This window comes from Alexandromys fortis, unplaced genomic scaffold (assembly GCF_014885135.2).
Source record: "Alexandromys fortis isolate MF-2015 unplaced genomic scaffold, M_Fortis_MF-2015_v1.1 scaffold_153, whole genome shotgun sequence".
Classification (NCBI taxonomy): Eukaryota; Metazoa; Chordata; class Mammalia; order Rodentia; family Cricetidae; genus Alexandromys; species Alexandromys fortis.
Window position 1 is genome coordinate 3,664,968 of NW_026068032.1, and position 27,998 is coordinate 3,692,965.

Consider the following 27,998-nt stretch of genomic DNA (forward strand, 5'->3'; position numbering starts at 1 on the left):
GGTGTGAGCAGGACTGGGTGTGCCCTGTGTGAGCAGGACTGGGTGTGTCCATGTGTGTGCATGACTGGGTGTGTCCGTGTGTGAGCATGACTGGGTGTGCCCTGTGTGAGCATGACTGGGTGTGCCCTGTGTGAGCAGGACTGGTCATGCCCTGTGTGAACAGGATTGGGCGTGCCCGGTGTGAGCAGGACTGGGCGTACCCGGTGTGAGCAGGACTGGGCGTACCCGGTGTGAGCAGGACTGGTCATGCCCTGTGTGAGCAGGACTGGGTGTGTCCGTGTGTGAGCAGGACTGGGTGTGTCCATGGGTGAACAGGACTGGGTGTGTCCGTGTGTGAGCAGGACTGGGTGTGTCCGTGTGTGAACAGGACTGGGTGGGTCCGTGTGTGAGCAGGACTGGGTGGGTCCGTGTGTGAGCAGGACTGGGTGTACCCAGTGTGAGCAGGACTGGGCGTACCCAGTGTGAACAGGACTGGGTGTGCCTGGTGTGAGCAGGACTGGGTGTGCCCGGTGTGAGCAGGACTGGGCGTACCCGGTGTGAGCAGGACTGGGCGTACCCGGTGTGAGCAGGACTGGGTGCGCCCATGTGTGTGAGCAGACAGGGCGCCCCCATGTGTATGAACAGGACTGAGCATGCTCATGTGTGAACATGAGGCGCGCACATCACTCTCATTCTAATTCAGGGCATTAGGTTGTTGCCCCACTTTCTTCAGTGTTGAGGACCAGCACGCTGGTTTCAGTTCAGGCTTTTCATTATTGGTAAGCTGTGTCACCATCCCCTCCCCCGTTTTCAGTTTTCAAACCTGTAATGATCAAATACTGCTTCTCAGTTTTAGCAGGTTTTCTGGAAAGAACCCTGGGATTTCTGAATATAAAAAAGACATTTTGCATCTTTCCTTTTGTCCTTGACGCGATCATGGCTGCTGTCCCGTCACTGTGAGGGACCACATCAAGGGCAACGTATGGGAGGAAGAGTTCATTCCGGCTTCGGGTTCTAGAGGGTGAGAGTCTGTGATGGAGGACAGCTTAGCAGCTGCAGTGGAAAACTCACCAAACTCTCAAACCCTAAACACAAAGCAGAGCCGACTGGGAACGGGGAACTCTTACACTCTCAAAGCCTGTCCCTCTCCTGACACACTTCCTGCAGCAAGGACGTACCACCTAAACCTCCCCAGACAGTTCCACCACCCAGGGGCTGCTGGCATTCAGACCACTTCAGTGCTTCCTCTCCTCAGCTTGCCAGCTGAAGTTGTGTGGTGTAAAGTGGATGGGGAAGGTACTGTGTGGCCTTTGAGCGTGCCGCCCCAGGAAAGTGCTGTTGTTCTGACCTTTGGGTGTAAGTCTGGCTGTGGCTGCCCTTGGCAGCGCTCTCTACAAACCTGACCTGCTTTCTAGTAGGCGCGTCTATTCTAGAAATAGATGTTGGATTTTATTAATCAATTGACTACAATATTTCCTTTGGATAAGTATATTTATGATTAAGCTTTATATAATATTCCCTTATTGTCCTTTTAGTGATGTGAACATTTTTGGTTATGTTTCTTGTGTTCAGATATCGGTGATTTGTGTCATGCTTTATTTTCTTTGTTGATCTGCTAGAGATTGATCAATATTTTAGAACTTCCCAAAGAATCAACCAATGAAACTTGGTTTTATTGACTTCCATTTTTTAATTTTATTATTTACTTTTTTATTTTTTATTTCTGTGTAGCTAATTTTTACTCTAAAATTTACTATTTAACTTTTCAGGTTTAGTTGGATGCCAGTTTGTGTTCACTGAGGTATTCCAGGTAGGGCTCTCACTTGGAGGTCACCATTAGTACGTCCTTGTTAACGGCTTTGTGGACCTGCTCCCAGGGCAGGGGGTTTATTTTCAGCATCATGCTCTCACTTTCAATCAGAATGACTTTAATTTGTCTTGTAGTTGGGTCTAGAAGTATTTTGTTTCTTTCCTAGATATTTTTGATGTTTTGCAGATATATTTATTTCATTGGTTTTATTCTGGTGTGGTGAGAGAACATACTTTATGTGGTTTTGATATATTTTCAAGGTCTGTTTGATGGCCCAGAATGTGTAGACTTTTTTTTTTTTATTTTGATGTCCTCATTTAAATAAGTCTTTTGGTTGTCCTGTTCAGGACTTGAGTATTGTAATTTCCTGTCTGCCTGCCTTGGCAATTGTTAAGAGGAAGATACTGAAAACATTTGTCTGTGCTTATAGATTTGCCTAGTTTTCTGTGCTTGTCTGTCAAGTTCTAACCTTTTCTAGGACTTTTGGCATACAAACAGCTGAGGCACACACATGAAAAGACTTACATTCTCTTCATGTAGTTGGCCTTTTATGCTATGGCATGTCCAGCTCTTATTCTGGTGTTACTGCCTGTAATGAGATATGTGAATAACTCTTTTATTTTGGTTGTTGTTAGTTGGGTATGTTTTCCTCTATGTTTTTACTCTAGATGAATTTTCCTCTAATTATTTCAGATGGGTTTCTTGTAGGAAGCATATAGTTGCATCTTATTATTGAACCTATAATACGTTCTGGCTTCTACTTGTGTTTGAAGATTCTTAAATTATTTTTTTCCCAGTCAATGTTAACCCTCATTTCTTAGGCTCTCTTTAGAAATAAGCTTAAAATATTATTTGTTTGTAAAGTGAATTTTGAAATGAGTGTTTTAATGCATGTTATTGTTAGTAAGTGCCTAGCCATGAAATAACTATAAATATATTGGTAATATTGTGTAAAATACTATTTGTGACATGTTTTTCATATGATCTTTGCACACATAAATGTGTAAATATGTAAATACTATCTTTGCACATGTAAATTGTGTTAAGTAAGCTGATTATATACTAAAATTACATTTTAGTACAGATAAAAATTTGAGTTGAAGATCACTCACTACCCAAAATATCTGCTCTGAAACATCTGTTTTTATATGCAGTAATTCTGATCAATGTGTGAGGTGTGTTTCTTTTTCAATAAATTTAGCATACTTTAACTTTTGACATATTTTATGGTCAATAAATGGCAAATCTGGTTCCCAGCATTACATATCAAAAAACCTATTTTAATAAAATCCTCAATATATTTTATATATTTAACCTCAAACAACAACTTCTTACTGTTTCTCTTGTGAAGGTGTGATGTAATTTGTCTGGAAGCGCTAGCAGTTCTTGTAAATCATCCTTACCTAGAAACTCAGCTTCATGTGTCTTTACTTCTCTCCTTCCTGTGCCACTGTGTGCTGGATTCTAGGACCTGGACCATGTAGTTATGCCGTAACCATGGTAACATTGCAGCACAAAGCATCACTCATGAAGTTGGTGGTGATGGCGGTTGGTGGTGTGAACAACATCTATGGTTGTGCCCAATGTGTACTATTTGTTTGTTAGCTGCTGGGCACTAATTAATGTGTCTGTTTTGCTCTGTCATTAAAGAGTGCCCCATCTGCTCATCAAATCCTGCACCATCGCCTGGAATATTGCACCATCACAGCAGGAGCTGCCCGCATCCTGTGTTTACTTCATCTTGATGACCAAGACTTACTGTGAGGTAGTTGATTGTGTACATTGTGCCTGTGCTAATGCCACAATGACAGAATCACATAACAGTATTTTTTTCTCAGAATAATAGCCCTCTTGTTAACTAATGTGTGAGCGTATAAATTTGGGAATTAGCTTGTTTATTCGAAAGTCCTTTGGTGTTGCAGTTTGAATTATGTATAGAATCAATGAAACTAAAGATGGTTCAACTTCTCCAGTCCTTGAATGACGCTTTCTGCCTCCCCCGTGTGTCTGCTTTGAGATCTTCTGTCAATGGTTAGTGTGTTTCCTATTGCTGGTCATGCAGTGCACAAACCAGAAGTGTGTAAATGAGGACAGGTTCATTTGTCTCCAACTCTGGAGCTTTAAACATCCGGGGATGGTGTTCTTGCTGGCAGAGTTCTAAAGCTGTTGATAGGACCCTTAATCGGAAAACATGTGTGCATGTGTGTCTGGTCTCTTTCTAGTCTTGTAAACAGCATTCAACCTTCCTGTCAGCCCCCAAGTATACTTCCTCTGGATACCACAGTGATCAACGTCTTGTCCTCTAAGGCCTTATTGCATAGGATCAAACCGCGAAGTGAGTCTCAGAGGGGACAGGGCATATGCACAGGTTTGACCATATTTGATATTTCTATGGTTACTTTATGCCTTAGTGTGAGTTTAGTGGTATTTCTATTAATTTTCAATTGTCACCTTCTAGGAAACGTACTTGTTGTTGTAGTTGTTGTTAATACAGACCTTGTATCCTATGGCACACTTTTATCAGTGAAGAAAGAAATGAACTGTCTTTGGAGATTGTGAGTGGTTTTCACCGTAGGAAGCCATGTCGTTTTGAAGTCGAGTGGCTTCTTTCTGCTGCACGTGCTGTCCTCCCCTAGCCTGATTGGCCCTGCGGAGGAGTGTCTGTCCACCAGAACAGTATGTTTTCACCATCTTAGACATTTGACTTCCTCCTCCTGAAAAGCAGCACCTCTCCGTGCACGTTTCTCCCCTTGTGAGCCTGTCACCTAGCGTCAACTCTCGATACTGGCAGCTGCCTTAGTGCCCTTCTCCCTCTGGTTTCTTGTTTGCCCTTGGGTGCCTTTTCCTTCTCTACTTTGAATTTTGGATTATTAGGTGCTGACTGGCTAGTCCTGGAAAGCTTTCTGTAGACCAGGCTGGCCTTGAACTCACAGAGATCCACCTGCCTCTGCCTCCCGAGTGCTGGGATTAACAGCGTGAACCACTACGTACCTGGCAGATGTCATTGTCCTTGACTCTCCTTTTACACACTCCCAGTTGGCCGCAGTGTAGGCATTGGTTTCTCAACAGGTAAGAACTTGAGGAAGTAAATATTGATAAACAAGACTGAAGGAATTTAAGTCAAAAACGAAGAAAAAGCCAGACTTGTATTCTGACAGCTTCTTTCCTGAAGTAGATTAACTTCGTGAAGTACACATTGAGGAAGCGTGTGTCCCCTGACAGCTGTGACCTCAGTAGATCAGACTGGCATCAAAGCAGATCAAAGAATATTTCATTACTCGGTTCCTCAGACAGAATGTGTTTAGGAACTTGTGACAAGTAGGATTGATACCATAGAAAAATAAATACCACTATATGGTAGCTTTTAAGTGTAGTTGTGCTGCAGAGGAAGTTCATGAAGGCTGAGATACCAGAGGAAACATGGCAGGTTCAGCAGCTCCTGAGCTGTGACTTTAGCAGTGTGTTGTCGGAGCTCTCCTGCAGCCTCCTGGTCCAGAAAGGCATTCGCAAGCAGGGTGTACACAGAAGCAACAGGAGACCTGGGGAGATACGGTGTGGGAGAGGAGGGTGAGGTCAAAGCGAGGGTGCTGAAGGAGGTGAAGGAAAACAATCGGAAAGCTAACACATCCTCTCTAACACCCACAGTCAGTCAGGTGAAGGTGTTGAGTACTTTCCTCCACAAAAGTACTTGCAGTGTAGAGGACCTGTCTGAGTTCCTAGTCCTCTAGCAGGCCCTGATAATAGTACAGTCCTTTGTGAACACCTTCCTTAGAGATGCAGCCCACAAGGCTCTGCTCATCGGCCTGTGGTTGAGATGACTGTCTAAGAATGCTTCACCACATCCGGGGCTTGTCTGTCTGCACATGTCTGTGCTCCTGTCTGCAGAGTCCACAAAGGTGGCGGAGCTTCTGTTCCTCTCACCCTATCGTTGTCTGATGCCCAGCGTCTGTCCTGTGGTCTGCTTGTTTATTTTTCTAAGTAGAGGAATGACTTCCAGTGCAGGCTGCTGGACTCACACGGGAGGTGGAAGTCTAGCTCCCGTTCCGACTGCTTTATCTAACTCAGGACCTCACTTGTGGTTGCTTTTTTGTACTGATACTTACGTGGGCAAAATGGGGTGAAACTGTTGGTTTCAGAATTCTAACTTTCAGAACATTAATAGCAAGTATCACTGGCTCATTTTTTTCTTAATTTTCTGTACGATGGTTATGAAATAGCAGTTTCTGTGTAAGTCCTGCCGTTGGCTTTGTCCGTTTTTAGCTGTCAGGATCACTTGAGTCTCATTCTCATAAAATAGGCAGATAAAGCATGCCCCAAGACCATTTGTCTGCCAGGAAAAACACATTTTATTACCTGCTAATTATTGTCCCAAATGTATACATAGGGATATGTGAGCAGATTGCGGCTAGCCAGAAGACTGTTTCGCCACCACATACTTCGCCTTGCTTTATTCTCTGCATACGGTAAATTTAAGAAATTTAAGAAATCATCATTTTAAAATGAAGCCTTCTCCATTATTGAGACACTTGTTCCCATTTCTCTTGAATGCATTCTTTGGGAGAGATGAGTTGCTGTTTTCCTAAAAACAATCTGTGAAGACATGTCAGGGTGCTGTTAGGAAGAAAGCCCAGACACAGTACTGTGCTCCGTGCTCACATCAGGAGAGGATGCAGAGAATGAGCCTTCTGCCTAGCCTTTCTGGTAGTTTCTTCACTGTTGAGTCTCTCTATGAAAAGATAGATTGCTCTTGACAGTGGATTTCTTCAGAGAGAGCAAGCAGCAGGAATATCTAGGTGGCGTTTGTCAGGGAACTGACATAGGAAAACAGGAACCATGACCTGCAGTCCTTAGGTGATCTGAAGAATGGCCTCAGTGCCTGCATCTACTCATAGATGAGAACCTTCTTCACTTCCCAAAGGAGCATCGTTCAAGCTGGTCCCTGTAATGATTATTATAGATGTTGTATGGCCTATTCCTAGGGAAATGTAAACAGATAATCTGCTCACTCCAGATGGCGAACCAATGATAGACCACAACACAGATACCACCCAATTCCAGTCAGTCACCCAGTGACCCCTGTATGGTGTAGGACGTCCTTCTTTCTATATGTTGCTTTCATTGGTTGAATAAAAAAAAAATGTCTTGGCCTTTTGATAGGGCAGAAACTTAGGTAGGCGGGAAAGACAGAACTGGATGCTGGGAGGAAAAGGCAGGCAGAGAGAGCCGCCATGAAGTCATGAAGTCGTCAGAGTCAGACATGCTGAATCTTTCCTGGTAAACCACAACACTGACCTTGTGCTACACAGATTACTAGATATGGGTTAAAGCAAGATGGGAGAGTTAGCCAAGAAGAGGCTAGATATAATGGGCCAGGCAGTATTTAAATAAATACGATTTCCGTGTGGTTATTTCAGGGGTAAGCTAGCCGGGCGCTGGGAGCACAGCCCGCTCCTCCCTACAACACCAGTCTGTTAACTAGAGTTATTTACAGGAATATGGGTAGGGGGTTACAGGAGCAGAAATGACTCAGACAGATGCATCACTAAAGCCCACCCAGCATAGGTGACAGCTCACAGACAGCTGAAACCTGGACCACACTGCACAACTTGGAGGCAGCTCAGCAGGTTGGGGACTGCCTCCTTCAGGCAGCTGAGGTGACCTAAGCATCTTCAGGCTCGTCTGACCTCTCCCTTGGCCAGCTTTACTGTTGTATAAGAAAGGGCTTAGTGCACCATGGGGTCAGTTTCGGGACTGATTGAAGCTTTGTAGTTGTGGACTTGGTGAGCCTAAGAACTTCCATGAAGGATGGACTCTTTCACCTCCTTTAGGACATCCTGTATCTAAGGAGGTTTCCTCCAAGATGAAAGGTTTCACAAGGGAAGGCTTTATCCCAGAGAAAATAACTGTACAATACTAGAGTGATTATGTGGTAAGCTATAAAAGAAGGTTTGAAACTCTAACTGAAGTTGCTTTGCTAAGGAAATATACCTTGGCTGATCTGAACCTTTTGAGGGATAGAGCTGGGCTCATCAGCCTAGAAAACAGGCTAGGACATATTTGCACCGCGGCCAGGTCTTCCACAAAAGCCTTGGGACAGAAACAGAATGTGTGAGGAGCTGGGATTCAAGAAACAGCTGACCACTAGCCACTGAATGGCTCGTGTGGATGAGTGTCGACTGGAGTGGCATGAGATTCTTAATCTCAAGGCTGTTTCGTGCCCCATGTTGGGTGCCATTTTGTTGCAAGGAGGGCTGCTCGTTGGTTCCTGGCTGCTTAGTCCTGAAATAATCACACAGAAACTGTATTAATTAAATCACTGCTTGAGCCATTAGCTCTAGCTTCTTATTGGCTAACTCTTACATATTAATTTAACCCATATCAGTGTATTGCCATGTGGCAGTGGCTTACCAGGATAAAGATCCAGTATCTGTTTCCAGCAGGCCTACATGACATATCTCTGACTCCACTCTTCTTTCTCCCAGTGTTCAGTTTAGTTTTCCCCACCTAGCTAAGTTCTGCCCTGCTATAGGTCCAAAGCAGTTTCTTTATTCATTAATGGTAATCACGGCATACAGAGGGAAATCCCACATCAGTGGGGTCTGCAGTGGTATCAGCAGGCATGTGTCCTCATTCTGCTCAGTGTCTCATGAGTAGTTGGGGAAGAGAAGGCCCATTCTGACATTGTGTTTAGCACATTGGAAGTCTTTAAGACAACAGCATAGCAGCACTGTCTGAAGTGCAATTCAGGGGCACCAATACTGAAAGCTTATGCATCAGTCGAGGGTTAGGAGGCAGACTCAGCCGTGCTGTGTGCATTTAATGTTTTGGCTTTAAATGTCAAATCTTAAGAGTTAAAAACACTAGTTTGAGGCTCCTGTAATATTAGTTTAGTTCTTAAAATCCTAGACTTTTTCTAGATTTCTAGATTTCTAAGAGGTGCCAGACTTAATCATGTCATAGTCAGATTGCAGTGTCTTTTGAGGGTGGTGAGTACAGAACTAGAGGAATGAGTCTGTAGTGCGGAGAACAGTTGGTGGTACTGAAACACACTGCCTGTTTGGAAACTTATGTAGGAAAAAGGCTTATTAGGTTATTCTAGAATTATAGTTAAACTGCTGAAACTGGGAGAGAGAGACATTTCCACTCAACATGGAAATACAAAGTTGTCTCAGGTGACCCTTCCATCACATTGAGAGACATTGGCCACATTTTCTTAATTTCATATTAAAATACTGATTTCACATCCCCCAGCCTAGTGTAGAGAAAGTGGGTGACAGTTCCCTAGAGGCAGCATACCCCCTCTTTCTGGAGGAACTAAGGTGACCCCACTGATGGTGGGTTGTTACCTGGGTCACTAGCATAGTGAGCGATGAGATGGTGATAGTGATGATGGTGATGATGATGGTGATTGTGATGATGGTGATGATGATGGTGATTGTGATGATGGTGATGATGATGATGGTGATGATGATTATGGTGGTGATGGTGATGATGATGATGATGATGATGATGGTGATGGTGGTGATGATGATGATGATGGTGATGATGATGATGATGGTGATGATGATGATGATGGTGATGGTGATGATGATGGTGATGATGTTGGTGATGGTGGTGATGATGGTGATGATGATGGTGATGATGGTGGTGATGATGATGATGGTGATGATGATAGTGATGGTGATGATGGTGATGATGATGATGATGATGATGGTGATGATGATAGTGATGATGGTGATGATGATGATTTCTGTGGTTCTGGAAGCTGCTTTTGATTTTTACCCATTGTGTCTTGTTTGGTGGAGATCCTGGGGTCCTCAGTGTCACCACAGGACACCATTGCTCCTGAATGAGAGCATTGCCATTCTCCTGGGCAACTTAGCACTTCCCACTCAATGGAAGACAGGAAAACATACACGGTGTGTGATGGTGACTATTCCCTCTTCTGCTCCTCTGCTAGGACCCACCTGGGGGCTGGGATCATCTCCTGAGCTCACAGGGGCCAGGGATTCTGTGACTCTAAAGCAGGGTCAGTGAAAAAAGTTAAATTTCCCAAGATCGATCGTCAGAATGGTTTTGCAGTCAAATTCATAAGACAAAACCACGGAGATAATTGAACCCAGGGCTTCACAGAGCCACTGTTAGCCACCACCTTGTAAGAATGACACATTGTTCTGACGCATATACCCCAGCCAGGTCTGGCACAATTTCTCTGCTTTACAACTAAAGTGTTCTGTTAATTCTGCTCTCTGTGATGGTCATCAGCAGTTTTACTTCTCTTCCCCTCTCTCTCTCCCCCTGTCTGTCTCTCCATCTCTCCCCTTCTCTCTGTGTTCATGCACACGCTTATAGATGTTTGTGTATGTCTGATGTTTAATTCTCCACTCTAACCTCTCTCCTCTTCCTGGGGAACAGTTTTAAAATGTCTACTGTGTTTGTCCTTATTCGAATACTTAACTCGCAGTGTGTTTTATTATATTTTATTTCACAAAAATGGTATGTATAGAACTTACTTCCTGTTTTCTACTAGACTATCCTGAAAGCCACTGAAGCTTTTTTTTTAAAATCCTGGACTGTTCCTGAATGTGAATCAGCACTGTCTCCTTACTATCGTCTGCTGCCGAGTAACTTTCATAGACTTGAGTCTGAGCTGTGATTCCCTGTGTTCCCTGACTTCCCTATAGTGTACAGACATCCATGTCGTTCCCTTAGCCTCTCACAAAGTGTATGTGTCCATATGCTGGAACACTGTCTCTCCACACTCCCCTTATTTCCTGCCGTCCCTTCTGTAGAAGACTGCAGGTGCTGGATGCTAGATGAGGACCCCCATGTCTGTGGGGGCTGCCGACTCAGTCCTACACCCTCAGTTGCCCTGATGCTTAGCATGATCCAGTGGCCCGAATCTCATTCTGCTCACGTGATGCCTCATTTTCCACTTGATTGCATTGTGTCTGTTGACTTTGGGGTTGAGCCTTCAGTAGAATTGCGTTTTGGGAGCGCTTTCCACAGTGAAGCCTACTTTTTCCTTGCCATTTTCAAGTGTTCTTTGTGAATAAGACATATGAATCACTGTTATTTTTACTTCTGTTCGATCATCCCCAGAAGACGGTCATTTCGTCTGCAGCTGGTCCTGATGCCCTCCACTCCTCGGGCTTCCCAGCCTCTCAGTGCTTTGTTTGGTGTGTCAACAAGAGCAAATTAACAGATTAAGTTTATATTATGAAATTATCAGAATCACATGTGCTCTATCAAAAATGATACGTGGTTGCCTTATACAGTTTGCACAAAGCATTTTGCTGCATTAACTCATTTAATGCTTTTATTAAAATATTGGTTACGAATTTCAAATTATTATAACTTGATTGCTGAATTGTTAGCAGTTTCACACCATAAGTTGCTTTTAAACTTTAAAACTTGTCTTGGATAACACTTCTGAAGTCCAGACTTAGAAATAGGGCATTGGTGCTACACTGGTTTGGAGTGAAGCAAGAATGGAAATTTCTAGAACTCTCCCAGACAGACTGTGATGAGTGCCTCAGACCTGGCTGGTGTGACTCCGTGTGAGGAGCAGGCTGTGTTCCTGAGGCCATCACTCAGCTCTTCTGTTCATAATTATCTCACTGTGTGTCCTCAGACTTCATCGAAATATTTGTTAGAATTATAAAATATTTTTTCTTTTTATTGTAGTAAAGAAAATATTGTGATTGAAATCCCCCTCCCCTTTTATAGCTAATGCATGTTTCTTACGTGTAGAAGAGAAAGAGACAGTGGGTTTTGTTGATGTTTTTGGTTCTGTAAATCAGAGGCCTCACCTCTGTCCCAAGGTTGGTTTCTGTTTTCTCCCTCTATATGAACATAGGGTCTTCCAAGGAACGAGAGGGTTGAAGATACTCAACAACACTAATGTATTTGCCCCTGTTAAAGCTTATAAAGACATAAAGACAAAGACGTGTCCACCCTTCCCTGGACAGTCTTAACACAGTCTGCACATTCTGACCATGTAAAAATAGCTCATGCTTCGTGACTTCCCCTCCCTTCCTAGGCTCACGGCTGTCAGCTCAGTGTTGAGGAACAGGGAGGCTGGTGTGGAGATCTTTTTCTTGGTCATCTAACTTTTGTCCCGTTATGTATCTCTGACCTGGTTGTTCCCTGAGGCGGCCATTTAGTGCGTCTGGGTAAACCTAGGCCACAGCTGTGTTCCAGGGTGGACTGGGTGGCGATGTCTCCTCGGGAGTCTTCTGGACCAGCTGGTTACAGATGCTCCCTGTAAGGCCCCTGAAGCCTTGGTTCCATCAGGGACTCATTTAGTTCACTCCCCGCTGTTTCTGCGCAGAGTTTAGGTGGGCACTGGCCGACTTTTCCTTTCATTTTGATTCATGGAAAGGGGGTTGTTTATTTTTTTTCAATCAAGAATTAACCTAGTTCTCACTTTTCTTGGGTTGTTTTGGTGGTCACATTGATATGCTAATACTCTTCCACAAACTTGTCTGTATAATATGTGGCCAATTTACTCCCAGAGCTTTCAATGCAGCATGCCCTATACTTTAAGATATAGGACGTTCTGCATTTCTAAGAAGCAAGTATGCCATTGAATTTGCTGTAAACGAATTACATACGTGTTGATGCTATTTCATCTTGTGTCAGGGCTTCCAACTGGTAGGAAATACAAGGAATGGGAACCACAGTCTGCAATCCCAGAACTGCGGGTGCCGGAGCAGGAAGGCTGCAGGGTCCAGCCCATTTAGAGCTACTTAGGGGGTTCAGGAGCCTGAGCTACATAACTAAGCCCTGTCAGAAATGAGCTAAAAAGCAAAAGCTTTTTACACTTCTTAACTATACTTTAGTTGTATGGTTTAATGAAAGTAAGGCACTCCTAAAGAGTAAGTTGATGGCTTTAAGAAAGATTACATTAGACTTAGAGTGGGGGAAGGTGACACTTACGAGTGCTTACACTTTACAAAAAGAATGTAAGTATATCTATAATTAAATGTTCATCTAACTTCATCTTAAGAAGAGCATTAATATTGCGCTATAGTATTGTATAAGATAATAGCCCCTATCATGTGGGATTCATTCTGCTTTGTTAAGATTGTTCTTAGGATGTCCTCCTGCAGTTTACTGAAAACAGGCCCTTAGAGAGCCCAAGAAGCCTTGTGAAGAGCGGTGAGGTTCTCAGTGAACCATTGCTTGACATAGGTACAGTCATGTCAAGGGCTCCAGCGTCCCAGACCTTTGGGGCTGGCAAAGACTTCTGGTCTGCGTGTAAATGTTGACTAGTGTGTGCAGAGATAGTACCTGCGGTTCCCTCCTGGATGGTGCAGTGTGCAGAGATGGTACCTGTGGTTCCCTCCTGGATGATGCAGTGTGCAGAGATAGTACCTAAGGTTCCCTCCTGGATGGTGCAGCCTGAAACCGCCCCATACTGAGATATCCCAGGAAGGAAGAGGCTGGCCAGCCGCTCCCTGTGCTGCTTATAAATAAATGTGGAGTTGTGACGTGGTGGGTGCTATTCCATCAGCTTGACACAGCCCACCCAACCCCGGCTTTCCCATGTCATGTCTCTGTCTCTTCTTTCTGCCTGTTACATTGCCCCCATCAGGTCTCCAGGATCAAGCTGTGCAGGATGTGCCAAAGTCCTGAAGGAGTTCACAGCCTAGAACTGAACTGTTATTTCTAGCTCCCCTCATGTATGTGTGTATGTGTGTGTGTATGGTGTATGTGTACATTCTACTGAATTTTCTATGTTGTGTGCAGATGTGTTTGTGTATACATGCGTATTTTAGAAAGAAAACTCAGAATCATGAGATGAAGCTGGTGAGGTGACCAACCTGCCAGGAAGAGTGTATAGGGCATGATTATTGTCATACTTCTACTCCTATGTTGGGTTGGGTACTTACATGTGTTTGTGAACACGCTTACCCTGTCACAAATCCTCCCCACCCCAAAAGAACAACCACCCCCAATAATATCTTTAAAATATGGATAGGATGTTTTTTGGTCTTTGTTCATAACTGGCTCATAATAATGTCTGTGAATACATACGTGCATGCATCCCGTATGTGCAGCACTGAGTTTTGACATGTCCCCATTCCTTCCTCTTACTGACAGCTCGTGGTAGCTCAGAAAGTGCGTGTTTCTCAGCTGCTGTTCATGGTATGCGTCTGTTAGTCTAGTCCACTGCGGCCAGATTGTGTCAGAGACCGACGTCTCACAGCCTGGTCAATCTTGGGGGAGAGTGCTGGGTTGATGAGTAATTACATAAAACCGTGCTACAGTAAGGAGATTTTTAGTCATCCTCCCACCTGGTCCTCCCCGTCTTCTCCTCTCACAGAGCTGTGTTGTCAGGACATTCACATCCACAGTCGAGTGTGCTCCAGCCGTCACGGTTCCGTGGTGCCCCCCGCCCCACGCACATTCCGGGAACCATCAGTAGAGACGTCTCTGTGTCAGATGTTTTGAAGTTTGCTTTAGTATCTCATTTCTGCGTTGGTATGAATCCCTGCTGGGCGGTGGATACCTGAGCTGCTCTTTTCACTGACGGGGTTTTGTTCTTGTGACTATTTCTAGGTCACAGAAACTGCAGGGTTCCCATCTGCTGGTGCTCCCCCTTGTCACAGCTTCTGACACAGTCCGCTGTCCCAGTGCCAGCACCCTTGTTACGGCCCATGAACCATCCCCCTGCTACACAAAGTGCACAGTTCCCCTCAGAGTTTACTCTCGAAAGCACATACTGCAGAGTGTCCATCCAGCCCTGCCCAGCCCTGAGACGCCTATTCTAGTCTTCTGATCGGACACACCTCCTCGCCACTGCTGTGTATTTTTCATAAAGCCCTTGGTTTAAACACTCAGGGTTTGTTTATCTGTTCTACACCCTCGGCATTTTGGATACTTGTAAATTTTAGCGATTGTGTATAGCACTGCACACACCTGTGTCCAGATCTTTGTGTGGACTTGAGTTTTCATCTCCCTAAGGTCAGCCCCAAGAAGCTTGATTGGCAGGCTTATGAGGGGGCCTTGTTTAGCTTTGGAAGGTGTGCCACACACTGCCACAGTGCTTGCACTGTTTTGCACACTTGTCTGCTTTTAGAGCCTCCATTTCTCTACTGACTTAAAAAGTCTTGTTCTAGCTGACTTAGGGATATTGCTATGTAAGTGGGGGTTTGTAAGATGAGCGTGAGAAATGAGGCCCAGTTGCCAATTGGTTTCTGATGACGCCTTCTGGAGTTAGAATCAAGCTCTTCATGCCCCTCAAGGACAGCTCCAGCTGAATGCTGCCAAGTTCCCTGTGGAGTAAAACCTTGACAGGGGGGTCCGTCCCACCCACCTCCCCCACTGCCGTAGGGGAGGGGAATGTCTTTCAAAGTGCATGTTACAATTTAATTCTTAGCAAGGCAGTGCTGAGAACAGGGCCTGGGGCAGCCGGCTGGGCTTTCGTGCCTCAGTTCAGCCCTTAGACAGTGAGAACACAGGCTTGAAAGCATCACTGTGAGACCAGGATGGCTGCTCCCTCTACAGACTACAGAGTATGACCTATGAACCTTCATGATCTGGGGTGTTTGTCACAATCACAAACAGGATACTGCTAAGACGTAAGATACTTGCTGTTGGGCTTGGTGCATAGAGGAGTCGTTTCTCAAGCCCCTGGTCACTGCCGTGAGAGTTTAGGTGACTGGATAAGGGGTGACGTGAGTTTTCAAGAGCTGTTTCACTTAGAAGTTGTTGAGACAGAAAATGCTTAAACTCTGAAGTGTGTCAAATCCTTTGATTTTAATGAAGCACCTGTCTTGGGATGGAAGCCTGCTGCAGAAATGCCATCTGGTCTCTACACTGATGGTCTCCGGGTGCACACTTTATTTCTTCACTCTGGAAAGTCGAAAAGCCTGTTTAAATCGGAGCCATGTGTTCCCTGATGCGCTCCTGCGCCTGCTGTGAACATGACTGTTGGTGGAAGTAAATCTGCTAGTGGAGGCATAGTATTATTCAGGATAGAAACACGATGTCCGTGGCTTTGTGAAAACCTCTAGACGAAACCTCAGTGATCTTCTCTAAGGCTTTCCCAGCACTTAAAATGTTGGCCCATAAATGACTGTATCTCATATTCTAGTGAGATGCTTATTAAGTTACCATGTGCTTCTGTTCATATCAACAGAAACATGCTTGTGAGCACACACTTAGTGTGTGCAGGATCAGAGACGGTTGTACAGTATATGTACCACCCCACCCCAGACACGGAGGAACAGTAGGAGGTTGCAGGTGTGTGAAGATAACTGTAGGCCACTGCAGTATACAAGGGCATCCCGTGTGCCTGAAATGTCTTGGGATCGGCATTCACATTCCAGGGAAGAAGAGGGTGTTCGTTGGTTCATTTGCTTTCCACATATTCAGGATTGGGTGAAAACCACAGGACCTCTGTATCTCCAGGGGTCCTTTTCCCTTGGGATGAGTTTTCAGGGAGGGGAGGCATTCTGTTCCAGGTGTGTTTCGTGTTGGTTATCTTTCAAAAGATTGCTTTTGACACCCTTGCACCCAGCTTCTACTCTGTAAGTTAGAACTTATTTCTCAAATTGCATAATTTTATAGCTCTTTTATTTTTATATTTTCATGTAAAATACATATAAATTTTTTATTAAACTTGCATTGCAGTTTTAAAAAGCTATATAGTATCTTAAATAAGCAAAATGTAACAAACCCCTCTTGGATGGGATTTGCTGGGATAGTTTCAGTTAATTTTCATAACGTCTTTTATAGGGCTGTAAAGCCAAGTCTTGTTAACCAGAGCAATTGTGGAAAGTCATTCACATCACCCATTCCAGTGAGAAGCAATAGAGTCAGTCCTTAACCACGCTGCTGGGTCTGTGGCGTTGCCTGCACAGCCCCTGGCCTGCACTGCAGACAGACATCCTAGGACACTGCTGTATTTCAAAGCTCTACTGATAACTGAGTTCAGCCTAGTTTTGAACATTATCTTGAGCCAGGTTGTAGAAATTTATAAGAGAAACAAAGATGTGTTTTTAAGACCCTTTGTGACTGCTTTATCCACAGTAGAATGGGTAAACCCACTGTGTATTTATACGAAAGAATTCTACTTAGCCATGAAAATGAATCAGTAGTTAGTGAGGTAGTACCCAGTGTTTTAAAGAGGGCTTTCTCCAAGTGGGCAGCATTTCATGTTCCAATTGATTGGTCAGTGTGACATCATTTGTAAGCCAGAGCTTGAGCCATGTGCCTCGCTGAGCTTGAGAGTAACAGGATCTCTAGGATGAATGGAGGCTTGCCAGCTCTGGTTACCTGGGTACAGACGGTCTCTGTTCCTCCTGGGTGATGGTCAGAGCCATAACAATACCTCAGGTGGTTTTCCTTGTAGCATCAGAGGCTCCTGGAAGTTCTGGACACTGAGAAGGAGCTGTTAAGGGAAAAAATCCAGGAAGCGTTGGCCCAGCAGTCGCAGGAGCAGAAGGTAAGGCCTGTGGGGGGCCCACAACCACGTCAGGATCTCCCCTGGTGACCTTGGGTGCCCACAGTCACAGCGGGAGAGGCGCGGTGGCCTGGGGTGCCCACAGTCATGGTGGGAGAGGCGAGGTGGCCTTGGGTAACCACAGCCAGGGCGGGAGAGGCGTGGTGGCCTTGGGTGCCCACAGCCATGGCGGGAGAGGCACAGTGGCCTTTGGTACCCACAGTCACAGCGGGAGAGGCGTGGTGGCCTTGGGTGCCCACGGTCATGGTGGGAGAGGTGTGGTTCTGCTGCCTTCATTCGCTGGCATCCTCCCTACTGTCCTCTGCTCTGTAGGAAACGCTGGGAAAGTGCCTGCAGGAGGAAATGCAGAGAAACAAAGAGACGCTGGAGTCAGCTGTGAAGGTAGGTGCTGTGCATAGGCTGGCATTCCTCCCATTGACAGAGGAACACGGTATAGACAATGCTCCATTCCAGAAGAATGCCGCTTTCTCTTCACTGTTCTTTGACTTTCTACATGACCCTTCATATTCCTGTTAATTCATATTCTATAACATGATGGCATTGAAAGACTTTGCAACGTAGATTATTAGTTACTTATTTTAAAATAGTTTTGTTAGGACAGCAATATTTGCCTCCAGTACTGGATGGATGGATGAGGGAGGGAGAAACAGATATGCCTGTGATTTAGAAGTAGGTTTGGTAGCCATAGCAATAAATGTAATCTCAATTTGTTGAGGGTGGTGATCCTAAAACAATTATGACTTTTGTCTTTTCTTTATGGGACCTACAGTTGGATAAAAAAGTCTGATATATACCAACAAGGAAATGAGTAGTTAAATTATTATGACTATAAAAGTTCTATGTCCACATTAAAATGCTTTTAAGTAAGTCACCTTTGAAGTGAGCCTTCAGAAGTGGCTAGTCTTCTGAACTGAGTTGGAATCGAGTCCGTGGCTTAGGAGGATGTATGGCGCTGTGTGGCTTAGGAGGATGTGTGGCGCTGTGTGGCTTAGGAAGGTGTGTGGGGCTGTGTGGCTTAGGAAGGGGTGTGGGGCTGTGTGGCTTAGGAAGGTGTGTGGGGCTGTGTGGCTTAGGCGCACCATGCTGGAAATGAGCATGGGCTTCTGGGAAATGGAGGCTGGACCCAGGAGAGCACTGGTAGAGGGACAAAAAATAGCCTGAGAGCCAAGCGGACAAGTGTGGAAGTGGCTATGGGGTGAATTCAGCACGGCTACTAGAGGCGGCTGAGGAGAGCGGATCCAGGAAGAACGAAAGGTCAAGCTGTTTGCTTGAGTGGAGCCTGACAAAGGTAATAGTCTGGAGGACCCATTTGCTTTCCAGGACTTAGGGACGTTGGCGGTGAGAGTGGTGGCTGGGTGGACCTGATGCTAACCTGCCCGGAAACAAGCAAGTGTGCAGACTTCCGGAGAAGCAACGTAGTGAATCAGTGTTTGCCAAGATACCAACAGTTTAGAAACCATGTTCAATTACAGGAGTCTTGGGGAGTACTGGAAAGGGTTGTGTTGTAACAGACCATGAAAGACGTACTTCAGTTTACTGTATTTTCCTTATTGTAAATAACTTTTTAAATGTGCACTGGTGTTTTGCCTCCCCTGTATGTCTGTGTGAGGATGCTGAGCCCCGGGAACTGGAGTTGTGGACAGTTGGGAGCTACCGTGTGGGAACTGAACCTGGGTCCTAGAAGAGCAGCCAGTGCTCTAAATCACCGAGCCATCTATCCAGCTCCCATAATGATCTTCTAAGCCTCCCTTTGGATGCCTGTTGCTTTAAACTAAGGCTTGATTTCTTTAAGGTAGAGAATGTCAGGGGGTGTAGGGAAAATCTGTATCAGAATGATTGAATGTGCTGTGCCTTTGCTTAATGTACATCAGAACAGTGATGCTGGGACTGACTGTGTGCGTTCAGTGTTGGTGTACATCAGAACAGTGATGCTGGGACTGACTGTGTGCGTTCAGTGTCGTGTCTGGAGCTTGAACTCATTAACAGGTCTGTTTTGACCCGCCCCTTCTTCCCTCCCTCCCTCCCTCCCTCCCTCCCTCCCTCCTTCTCCTCCCTCCCTCCCTCCCTCCCTCCTTCTCTCCTTCCCTCCCTCCCTTTCTTAAGCTTGAGAAAGAAGTGATGAAAGATGTCATCACCAAAGCAGTGGAAGAGGAAAGGAAAAATCTGGAAAAAGTTCATGCTGAAGAGCGGGAAATGTGGAAAACAGAACATGCAAGAGATCAAGAAAAGGTAGCAGAGGCCATCCAGGCCGCCGTGCAAGAGCAGCGGACGCTGAGTCAGGTAAGTCACCCAGCAGTGGAGCTTCTGAGGGTCCCCGTCCAGGGGAGGGTCCACAAGGTATTGTATGTTTATCACACTTTTCTGTTTTGACCTTTTTTTTTTTTTTTTTTTAATAATCCATGCTTTTTTACCTTCCTGGGATTAAAAAAATCCTACAATATATTTTATGGTTTGCTTAAGTTCAGAACCTGTGTTTTTATTTTATTGTTGTAACTGTATTAGGCACCTCACGTTCATTCATTCTCTCATTCTCTCTTTCCTCTCCCACCCTTCGTGTGCATGCATGCAGGAAATGATGTCGTTTGATTCCAATAAATTAGTCTGACTTAGATGCCTCTGTGCCTTTAGTTGGCAGCAGTAACTGACACACCTCACAGGTATCCCATGGTCCCTTGAGAGGAGATGTGCAGTGACCCGGGCATGTTCTCCACACAGAGTAGCTTTTGCCCACTGACCCTCCCAGGCTTCATTTCCACAGTTGAACCTGCATCTTCTGTTTTACAGTGGTGAGGCTCTGTGTGGGCAGAGGTACTTAATAAAAGACATATGCATAGAAGGTCTAAAAAGACAAAGGCAGCCTTCATGGAAACCTATTTTCTCTGCTGTTTGTCTGGCTTATATATGGTCTAGCACAATATGTCATAGTCTTTGAAATTTGTCTCCTAAACATCTGGGCATGGTGGTGCCCACCTGTAATCGTAGCTAGGGAAATAGAAGCAGGAAGATCAGCGGTTGATCTCAGCAGTGGAGCAAATTCAAGGCCAGTCTGGACCACATGGGACCTTGTACCAAACCAAGCAAAGCACTGACAGCACAAAAATGTCTCCCGTGCACGTTGAGAATGTCAGGAAGGATCTTAGAAATGCAAGGTTTTGCTACAATCTGTGCGTGTGAACGTCTTTGGTTACACACAGCAGGGAACACTGGGCAGAAGTGGCTGCAGCAGGAGCTGTGTGAGTGACCTGACCTATCAGGTACAGTCAGAGTATTGTAGACAGCTCTAGCCCAAGGCTGACCTCGGTGTAGTCATACAGCTGACGTTCCATTACTTAAATCCAGTGCTCCTCCTCAAGGAAGATGGCTTTTGTGAAAAGCTCTGTGAAGCTCACATCTCTCCTGATTATTTAGAATAATTAAATAAGTAGCTACAACCAAACTTACTCTTTACTGTTGTCTTAATAAATAAAGTAACTTTCTGTTCGTTTCCAGTGTCGTTTCATTTTTTTAGCTACGGTAGTAGAAAAATAGTAACCCAGCCTTTTTAAAGGAGATGGATGGGAAACTGACAGAGGTGTCATGTCGAGTGTTTGGTGGTCATGTCAGCTGTTTGTGGTCATTTCACGTGTTTGGTGGTCAGGTCAAGTGTTGATGGTCATGTTAAGTATTTGGTGGTCATATCAAGTGTTGATGATCAGTTGGCATGAGGAAAATAAGTCTGCAGAGATGCGAGACACTTGCTGTGCACAGGAAAGTGCTCCAGAGGAGAGAAGATACATACCTGGTTTGTCTGAAGCAGAGCTGTTGTTTAAGACAGACAGACTGGGAAGACATCAGAGTAGGCACTAATCCAGAAATACCCGGTCCCTCCTGGGATTGACAGGTACATAAAATGATCATGTAACAGATTAAATAGCCCAGGAGCCCTCTACCCACCCACACTTTGAGTCTGTATTCCCTGGAAGGGGGTCTAGGTAGTCTGAGAATTTATTAAAGTTACACAAAACTGTGCATATGAGCAGATTTTTCTGCAAAGATAATTTATACTTTTATTAAATTCTCAAAAGAATTTTAATTAGGAAAGCTTTTTAAAATATTGCAGTTGGCTTCCCATTGCCTTCTGAACTTCATGTAAAATATATTCCAAATTGACCAAATACCTAAATTATAAATTTTATGGAATTAGACAAATATTAACATTCTTTATAAGGATGGCTAAGCAGGCTATTAGGGTGATGGATTAAGTACCACCAAAATCAGCGTCATAAAAGTAGGAAAATGTTAGCAAAAATTATCAAAGTCAGGTTTTTTCCACGTTCTTGTACCCATCCAAATGTTTATTCAAGAAAAATAATGGTTAAATATGACTAAGCTATCTTCCTGAGGTTCTAACCAGCATCCCTACCGTTTTCATCTCCTCAGTGTAGATTTGGACCAGGCATTAACTATGACAGCCCAGCCTGCAGGCCCACAGAAGCCACACACCTGAAGGATCGTTACTGTGGCCAGCTCTGCAACTTCCTGGAAAGCCTGCTCTCTGTTTTTAGTGTTCCATGTAGCACTTCTATTGTTTCAACACAATATTTTTATTTATTCTTTGAGAATTTCATTCTGATCATATACCCACTCTCCTCTCTAACTCCTGCCAGATCCACCCTGCCTACCCCTTGGAAGAGCCCTGTGTCTAGGATGTTAGTCAGTGACAGAATGGTGACGGTCATCCTCTCAGCTACAGAAATGCCTGATGGGGCCAAATAGGGGCTGGAAAAAGGGGGAAAACTCATTTTCCATAAATGCCTTTGAAAAGCTCAGGCTTCTGGAAGGTCGCTCACACCCCGAGAAGGGCCAGTGTAGCTGCTGACCGCTGTCTAAGATTCAGAAAGCGGAGAGTAAAGACGAAGATGCAGAGTTGTAGTTACCATGTCCAGGTTCCCACAGCAAGGGAACCTTCTGGAAAAGGGTGGGAAATGTAGTGATTCAAAACAGTAAGGAATCTGCCTCTCCCCTTGGCAGATTAATCATCTGAGGCCCTAGTGAGAAACTACTTAAGTAACTGCAGCCTATGCGGGAGACTACAGGCTTTGCAGAATTAGGCCTGGAAGGTTACTGCATGGGAGAACACCAAACAAGCAAACTGTATTTTAGCAGTCAGATGGCGGTAATAAATGTAGAGGAACAGAAGAGACCTGTTTCTGGGTCGCTGCGTTTTATTTTAAATGTGCATTGTTTAGAAACAAAAACAATATTCTAAGAAATAGGAAAATTAATCCACAGATAGACAGAAAATCAGCCAGAAATACTCAATAATGGGACAAAGTACTAAGACTTTACTCTGTGTTACACAGAATTCAGATGTTTTCTTTTGCGTTCACAAACTCTTCTGCATCACGAGTGCCTGGGCTCCTCAAGAACCACATCTCCTTTGAAGGCTGCTCATGAGCTTCCGGGATGGTGCCTCTGTTCACCTGCCCCATGTGACTCTTCCTGCCCTCCCGACTCTGTCACCCAGGTCACGATCACGTGTCCCCCACAGTTACTTCCTCCCGCAGCCTGTGTTTGATTCATGTGTTTGCATAATTGACTGACCTGACTTATTTGAGAGCTTTGTCTATGACTTCTGCCCACCCCCATTTCTCCTAGGAGGGCCAAGCAGTGCCTAGCTCACCAGATATGTTCCAGAAAGCATCACAACCTGAGAGAAGGCAGGAGTCCCGTACATTAGTGCACGTCTGATCTCACACATCCAGTGCAGTCGTCAATGGTACCATAGGCTTCTTTCGATGGCATCAGATGTCACATAGAGATTTCATGTGGAAATGTCACTGTCTTCTACAGCACCCAGTCATTAGCACAGAAATGCCCTTAACAGTTTCCAGTGTCACTGAGTTTCTGCTGTCCACAGCTAGTTTCAGACACAACTGTTTCATCAATTCTGCCTTAGCTCTTGCTGTTGTCTCTTATGAGTCACCAAGCTTTATATATTAGCCAACTGTATTCTCTTAGTCTTTTTATGTGAATATATAGGCCTGGGATAACCAAGTCATGTCACCGTCCGTAGAGTGCTTTTGAGGTGTCTGTGCAGAATGTCCTGTGACTGCTGAGTACACTCCCACCAGCACTGCACACACTTCCTGTCTCTCAACCCCTTACCTAAGACTGTCTTCCTACAGTGCTCATTGTGGCAGGGTGAGGTGGTAACTCATCTTTCATGGACCTGGTGTCCATTTGTATGGATCCTGAATTCTCTGTCTGATTAGTTATCCATTTCCATTCATTGGAACGAGTTTCAGATTTATTTAGTTCCTTTGTCTGGGACCTGGTTCCATGTTTATTTTTAATGATTTGAGCTTATTTATGCATTAACAATACTGGCTACCTTCCCTATTCCTCCTCGGTCATCAGCTTAACCAGAGATGAGCACAGCCTCTGAGACCCTCCTCATGACTCCTGTTGACTCTGTCTGACATGTGCCATCTCACCTCATTGCCTCTCCCTCCCCCCAGTAGAGTAGAGGCCGCCCTCCCAAATAGCCCTGCAAAGGTGAAGCTGTAATGCATCTCTTCTGCTCCCATGAAGAAACCATGAGGTTCTCTGACTGGGCAGAGATGGGACGGCTCTTGTGCTAAGGTAATGTTACCTGCCATCTTTCTTCTTACCTGCTTCTTCAGGTCTCAGGGACAGCCTTTGTCATGCCTTGTCCTCGCTGACAAGTGAGAGGGAACCCAGTGCCATGAGCACTCCCAGGAGGACTGATGAGGGGTGTGCAGCCCACCCCCTTTCTCACAGCAGAACCTTTGGGCAAAGGGGCTCACTGTGACTGTGTCCAGGCAGCCTTGTGGCTGGCTCCATGCTCTCCCGGGGAAGGAACTTGTATGTGTGGCTGGCTTCTCGTGTGCATGTGTTGCTGTTGGCTCTCTGTGTTCATGGGAAGAGATCATCAGGGCTTCCTTTCCACTCTTGCTGGCTTCATCTGATCTGATCATATCTCGATTCTTTTTTCTAGAACTCACAATATAAAGGGAAAAGTAAATTAATGAATTTAGTTGATGGAATAATTAAGAGAAATAAAATTATTATAGGTGTGAAACACCAGCTTAAAGAGACATTTAGAAATGACAGGCAGTGCCTGCCACTGGAGAGTAGATGTTCCGGAAGCTCCTGCCTGTGACCTCCTTGTATTTAGAGTTTTATGTTGTTTTAGAGACAAGGTCTCATACACAGAGCTGGAATCACACTCACCAAACAGCTGAGAATGCCCTCAACTCCTGATCCTCGCCTCCACCTCCTGAGTGCTGAGGTTCCAGGCACATCCGCCACACCTGGCCTTATCCGAGATTTCTGAATAAATTTGTGGGCATCACTTTATGAATTAGTTGCATCCCCCAGGGAAAACTAGTTGAAAAAAATCAATGAGTTATTATAAACTGCCCTGAAAATTTTCCCACGAACTAAATTAATTTTCCTAAGTGAGTTATGTGGCTAGGCCAGAAATATAATTTATAAATAGACTTCCCCTTGGTTTATTAGCGATAGGAATCTAAAGTCTTGCCCCTGCTTTCTGTTCCTACCCTGGAGCGCTGTAGCTGTGAGTCTTAGATGCATAACTAACATCATTGTCATCCTTCGGAAAGTCCCTCCGACAGGAAGTGCTACAAACCTTGACAGGACATTATTGTATCGCACAACAAGGACAGTGATGGGCTCCGTGTTCTGGGGCCATTTGAGAGCTTTGTTCTCCGGGGTTTCGTAGGCTGTTCTAGACAAAGAAGCCACTTTAAGGATGGCGGGGTGGAGATGAAAGGCTTCCTGTGGAAGTAGACTTGTTAAGAGGAACTGCTTGTGGTTGCCATGACATCCGCAGTGACCATCACAGCCCCGGCTCCCTCACCTCCAGTGAGTGGCAGGCCCTTTTCTAGTTAGTTGCTAATGTGGCCGAGTTGACTTTGACTTTACTTTACTTTACTTTACTTTACGATGTACTTACTAGTTAGCTACATCATGAGGCAGGTGCTGCTGTTACCCCCATGTGTGCTGCTTTCATAGGTTCGTGCGTGAGGCAGCTGGAGATCAGCCTGGGGTGTCCTCCATGAGGCTCACCATTCTGTTTCTTTGTCCCCCCTCCCCCCTGCAGCACACACCCCTTCAAGATAGACTCTTTCCTGTTATCTGGGCTTTCTCCTTAAGCCTAGAGAGGCTGTAAAGGGAGCCCCCGAGATGCTGCTGTCTCTGCTTCCCACATGCTGGGATTACCAGCATATGTTATGCTCAGATGTTTACCTGGGTTCTGCAGGTTGACCCTCAGTAAACCTTAGGTCCTCAGCCTTAGCAAGCATTTTACTGGCTGAGCCATCCTCTCCTGCACACCATGCCAATACCAATACCGCTATGAAGATGCAGGTTCTGTAGCTCATCACAGTGGTTGTCTGACCTTGTCAGGGCCAGGCTGTCTATCTCCAGAGGCATTGAAGGTTGCCACAGTGCCTCCACCCACCCGACATTTCCCCACCCAAGGTTCTCATCTTAGAATAAATACAGATTTGTCTTAGATAGGAATAGATAATTAGATAAGAAAACCCGTAGGTAGGCATTATTTTTCTGTTATTCATTTATTCTGACCACAGGTTGTCACTTCTGAAGAAGGTTTTGCCACACAGAGCTGACTCCTTTGAAGTATAAGGTCAATTGAGAAGGAGCCATAGTAAACAAGCTGAGTGTCTGTAGTGCGGTGGGCTGCGAGAGAGAGAGAGAGAGAGAGAGAGAGAGAGAGAGAGAGAGAGAGGAAAACACCACACCTGTGTGTTTGGCAGCTGCTGGGGGGAGTTCCTCGGATACAGGAAGGAAACTAGAGTTGGGGAATTACTCACATGACGTCCTGGGGAGAGAGAATGTGGTGGTGGGAGGTACCCAGTGGTTGCAGGGCCCTGGGAATGTCTGCTGATGACAAGTGTGATGGACTGAATTGTGGTGGTGGTTTCAGCCTATCAATCATCAGAGCCATTTCTTAGTAAATGGTGGCTTTTAGGAACAAATTCTTACTACATTAAAGTTTTGAGAAAGGGTCAATTTTTGTTGGAATTAAAAAAGTGTTTTGTATTAAATATCTAATGCCTGTTGCTAACCTGTTGATAAGCCTAGAGAAGAGATGGTGGAACTGGAGACACAAGCCTATTACATCCTGCTACAGAGATGCCCACACACCCATGCCCATTGACTGTAACGAGCCCAAGGAAGTGGCTTAGCCCTGGTGTGTGTCCTTCAGCAGATGGTGGGTAACGGAAGTGCATATAAACACAGTGGACTTTTACTCAGCTATAGGATGAAGTTTGAAGGAAAACAGATGGATCTGGGAAGTAATAAATGAGGAAACCCAAACTCAGGGAGAAAAACAGACAAGCAACCTGTCGCCTTCTCCCTCACATCTGGATCATTATGTGTGCTTGCATGTATGTGAGCAGGAGGACGTGGGGTTGAAACCTGAAGAGCAGAGTAGAAGCCACATGTGGGTGAACGATGCTGAGGGTTAGGGAAAGGGCAGAAATGACACGGCTGGGGCACGGGAAGGACACGGCGGGGGCACGGGAAGGACACGGCGGGGGCACGGGAAGGACACATAGAGGGAGAAGGGACAAGGAAACAACAAGTTCTGCTTGGGAGTGACGAGGCGGCACCTTTGAGATGTTAGTATCTTTGACTCCAGTTTACAATTTGTATGCTAATTTTAAAATTCTCGGAAAAGAAACTGGTATGAGGTTGGGCACCTTGTTAGTGTTTGGAATGGATAAGACACGGGTGTTGTTTAAAGCATGGATACTTTCTGGACAGGGCCCTGGCATTGATTTAATGGACTGTGGTCATCTCCTAACTATAAATAACAGGGTTTGCTTCCACTTGGCTGTGATAGTGGAGGTGATTCTACACACACTTAAGCTTCACAAGGGATAACGACGTCACCCACGTTTGGGTGCTCGGAGTTTCTTCTGTGCACAGCTGAGCAACAGAGGCCAGTACTGCTCCTGGCAACTCCCTTAGCAGTACCAGGCAGTGTATGGGCCCCAGAGGGTGGCCCAGATGCTGTGTAGCCCAGCCGTTTAGATAAATACAGAGACGCGAATGAGCCGTGTTAATAGACATGAACATCTTCTCTTGGCTGTTGAGTGCAGACACAAGGGTAGAACATGAGAGAATGGGCCTCGTGTGTGAAAGCTTGAGGGCCAGGGCCACCCCTGAGCAAGGGACTGCAAGGAGCCCCTGCGCTCATCCGGCATCACCTGGGGAGACGGGAGAACATGGGCGGGAGACAAGCCCACCAGTCCTTAGACCTCACCTGAGGGTGGTTTCCTTTTGGCCTTCTTCCTAAGTGAAGGCACATGTTGTTACAGAGGGTACCATTCAACAATACTAAGGGAAGCTCTGTACCTCAGGTGTATTTCACATTGAGTTAATCTGAGGTCCTTCAAAGAGGGGGAGTCCATTTGTGGCTGACTGCAGGCACAGATGGCAGGGTTCATTAGCGTGACTGTTGTGGAGAGGACTTGCAAGGGACCCCGTCTGATGCTGCAGTGTTCATCATGGCCACAGATGCTATAATCAGGGCTTAAATTTTCTTAAAGAAACTGAGCATTGCTCTCACCCTTCTTGAAGGAAGTGGCATTTCTGTCCAAGCTTTCCAGCCCGGATTCTTTCCCAACCCCAAACCTGTTCTCTACCGATATGTTGGGTTTGGATTCGTTTTGCAGT

General features: G+C 45.3%; 1 protein-coding gene across 3 annotated transcripts in view; it reads left to right on the forward strand.

The window, feature by feature from the left end:
* Window positions 1–27,998, forward strand: part of Ccdc91 (coiled-coil domain containing 91) — a 138,488-nt gene that overhangs the window by 72,882 nt on the left and 37,608 nt on the right. For all 3 annotated transcript variants that reach the window (XM_050164720.1, XM_050164719.1, XM_050164718.1), the window contains 3 exons: window positions 17,154–17,246; window positions 17,577–17,645; window positions 19,368–19,544. In XM_050164720.1, coding sequence (XP_050020677.1) covers window positions 17,154–17,246; window positions 17,577–17,645; window positions 19,368–19,544 — 339 coding nt within the window. The remainder of the gene's footprint in view (window positions 1–17,153; window positions 17,247–17,576; window positions 17,646–19,367; window positions 19,545–27,998) is intronic.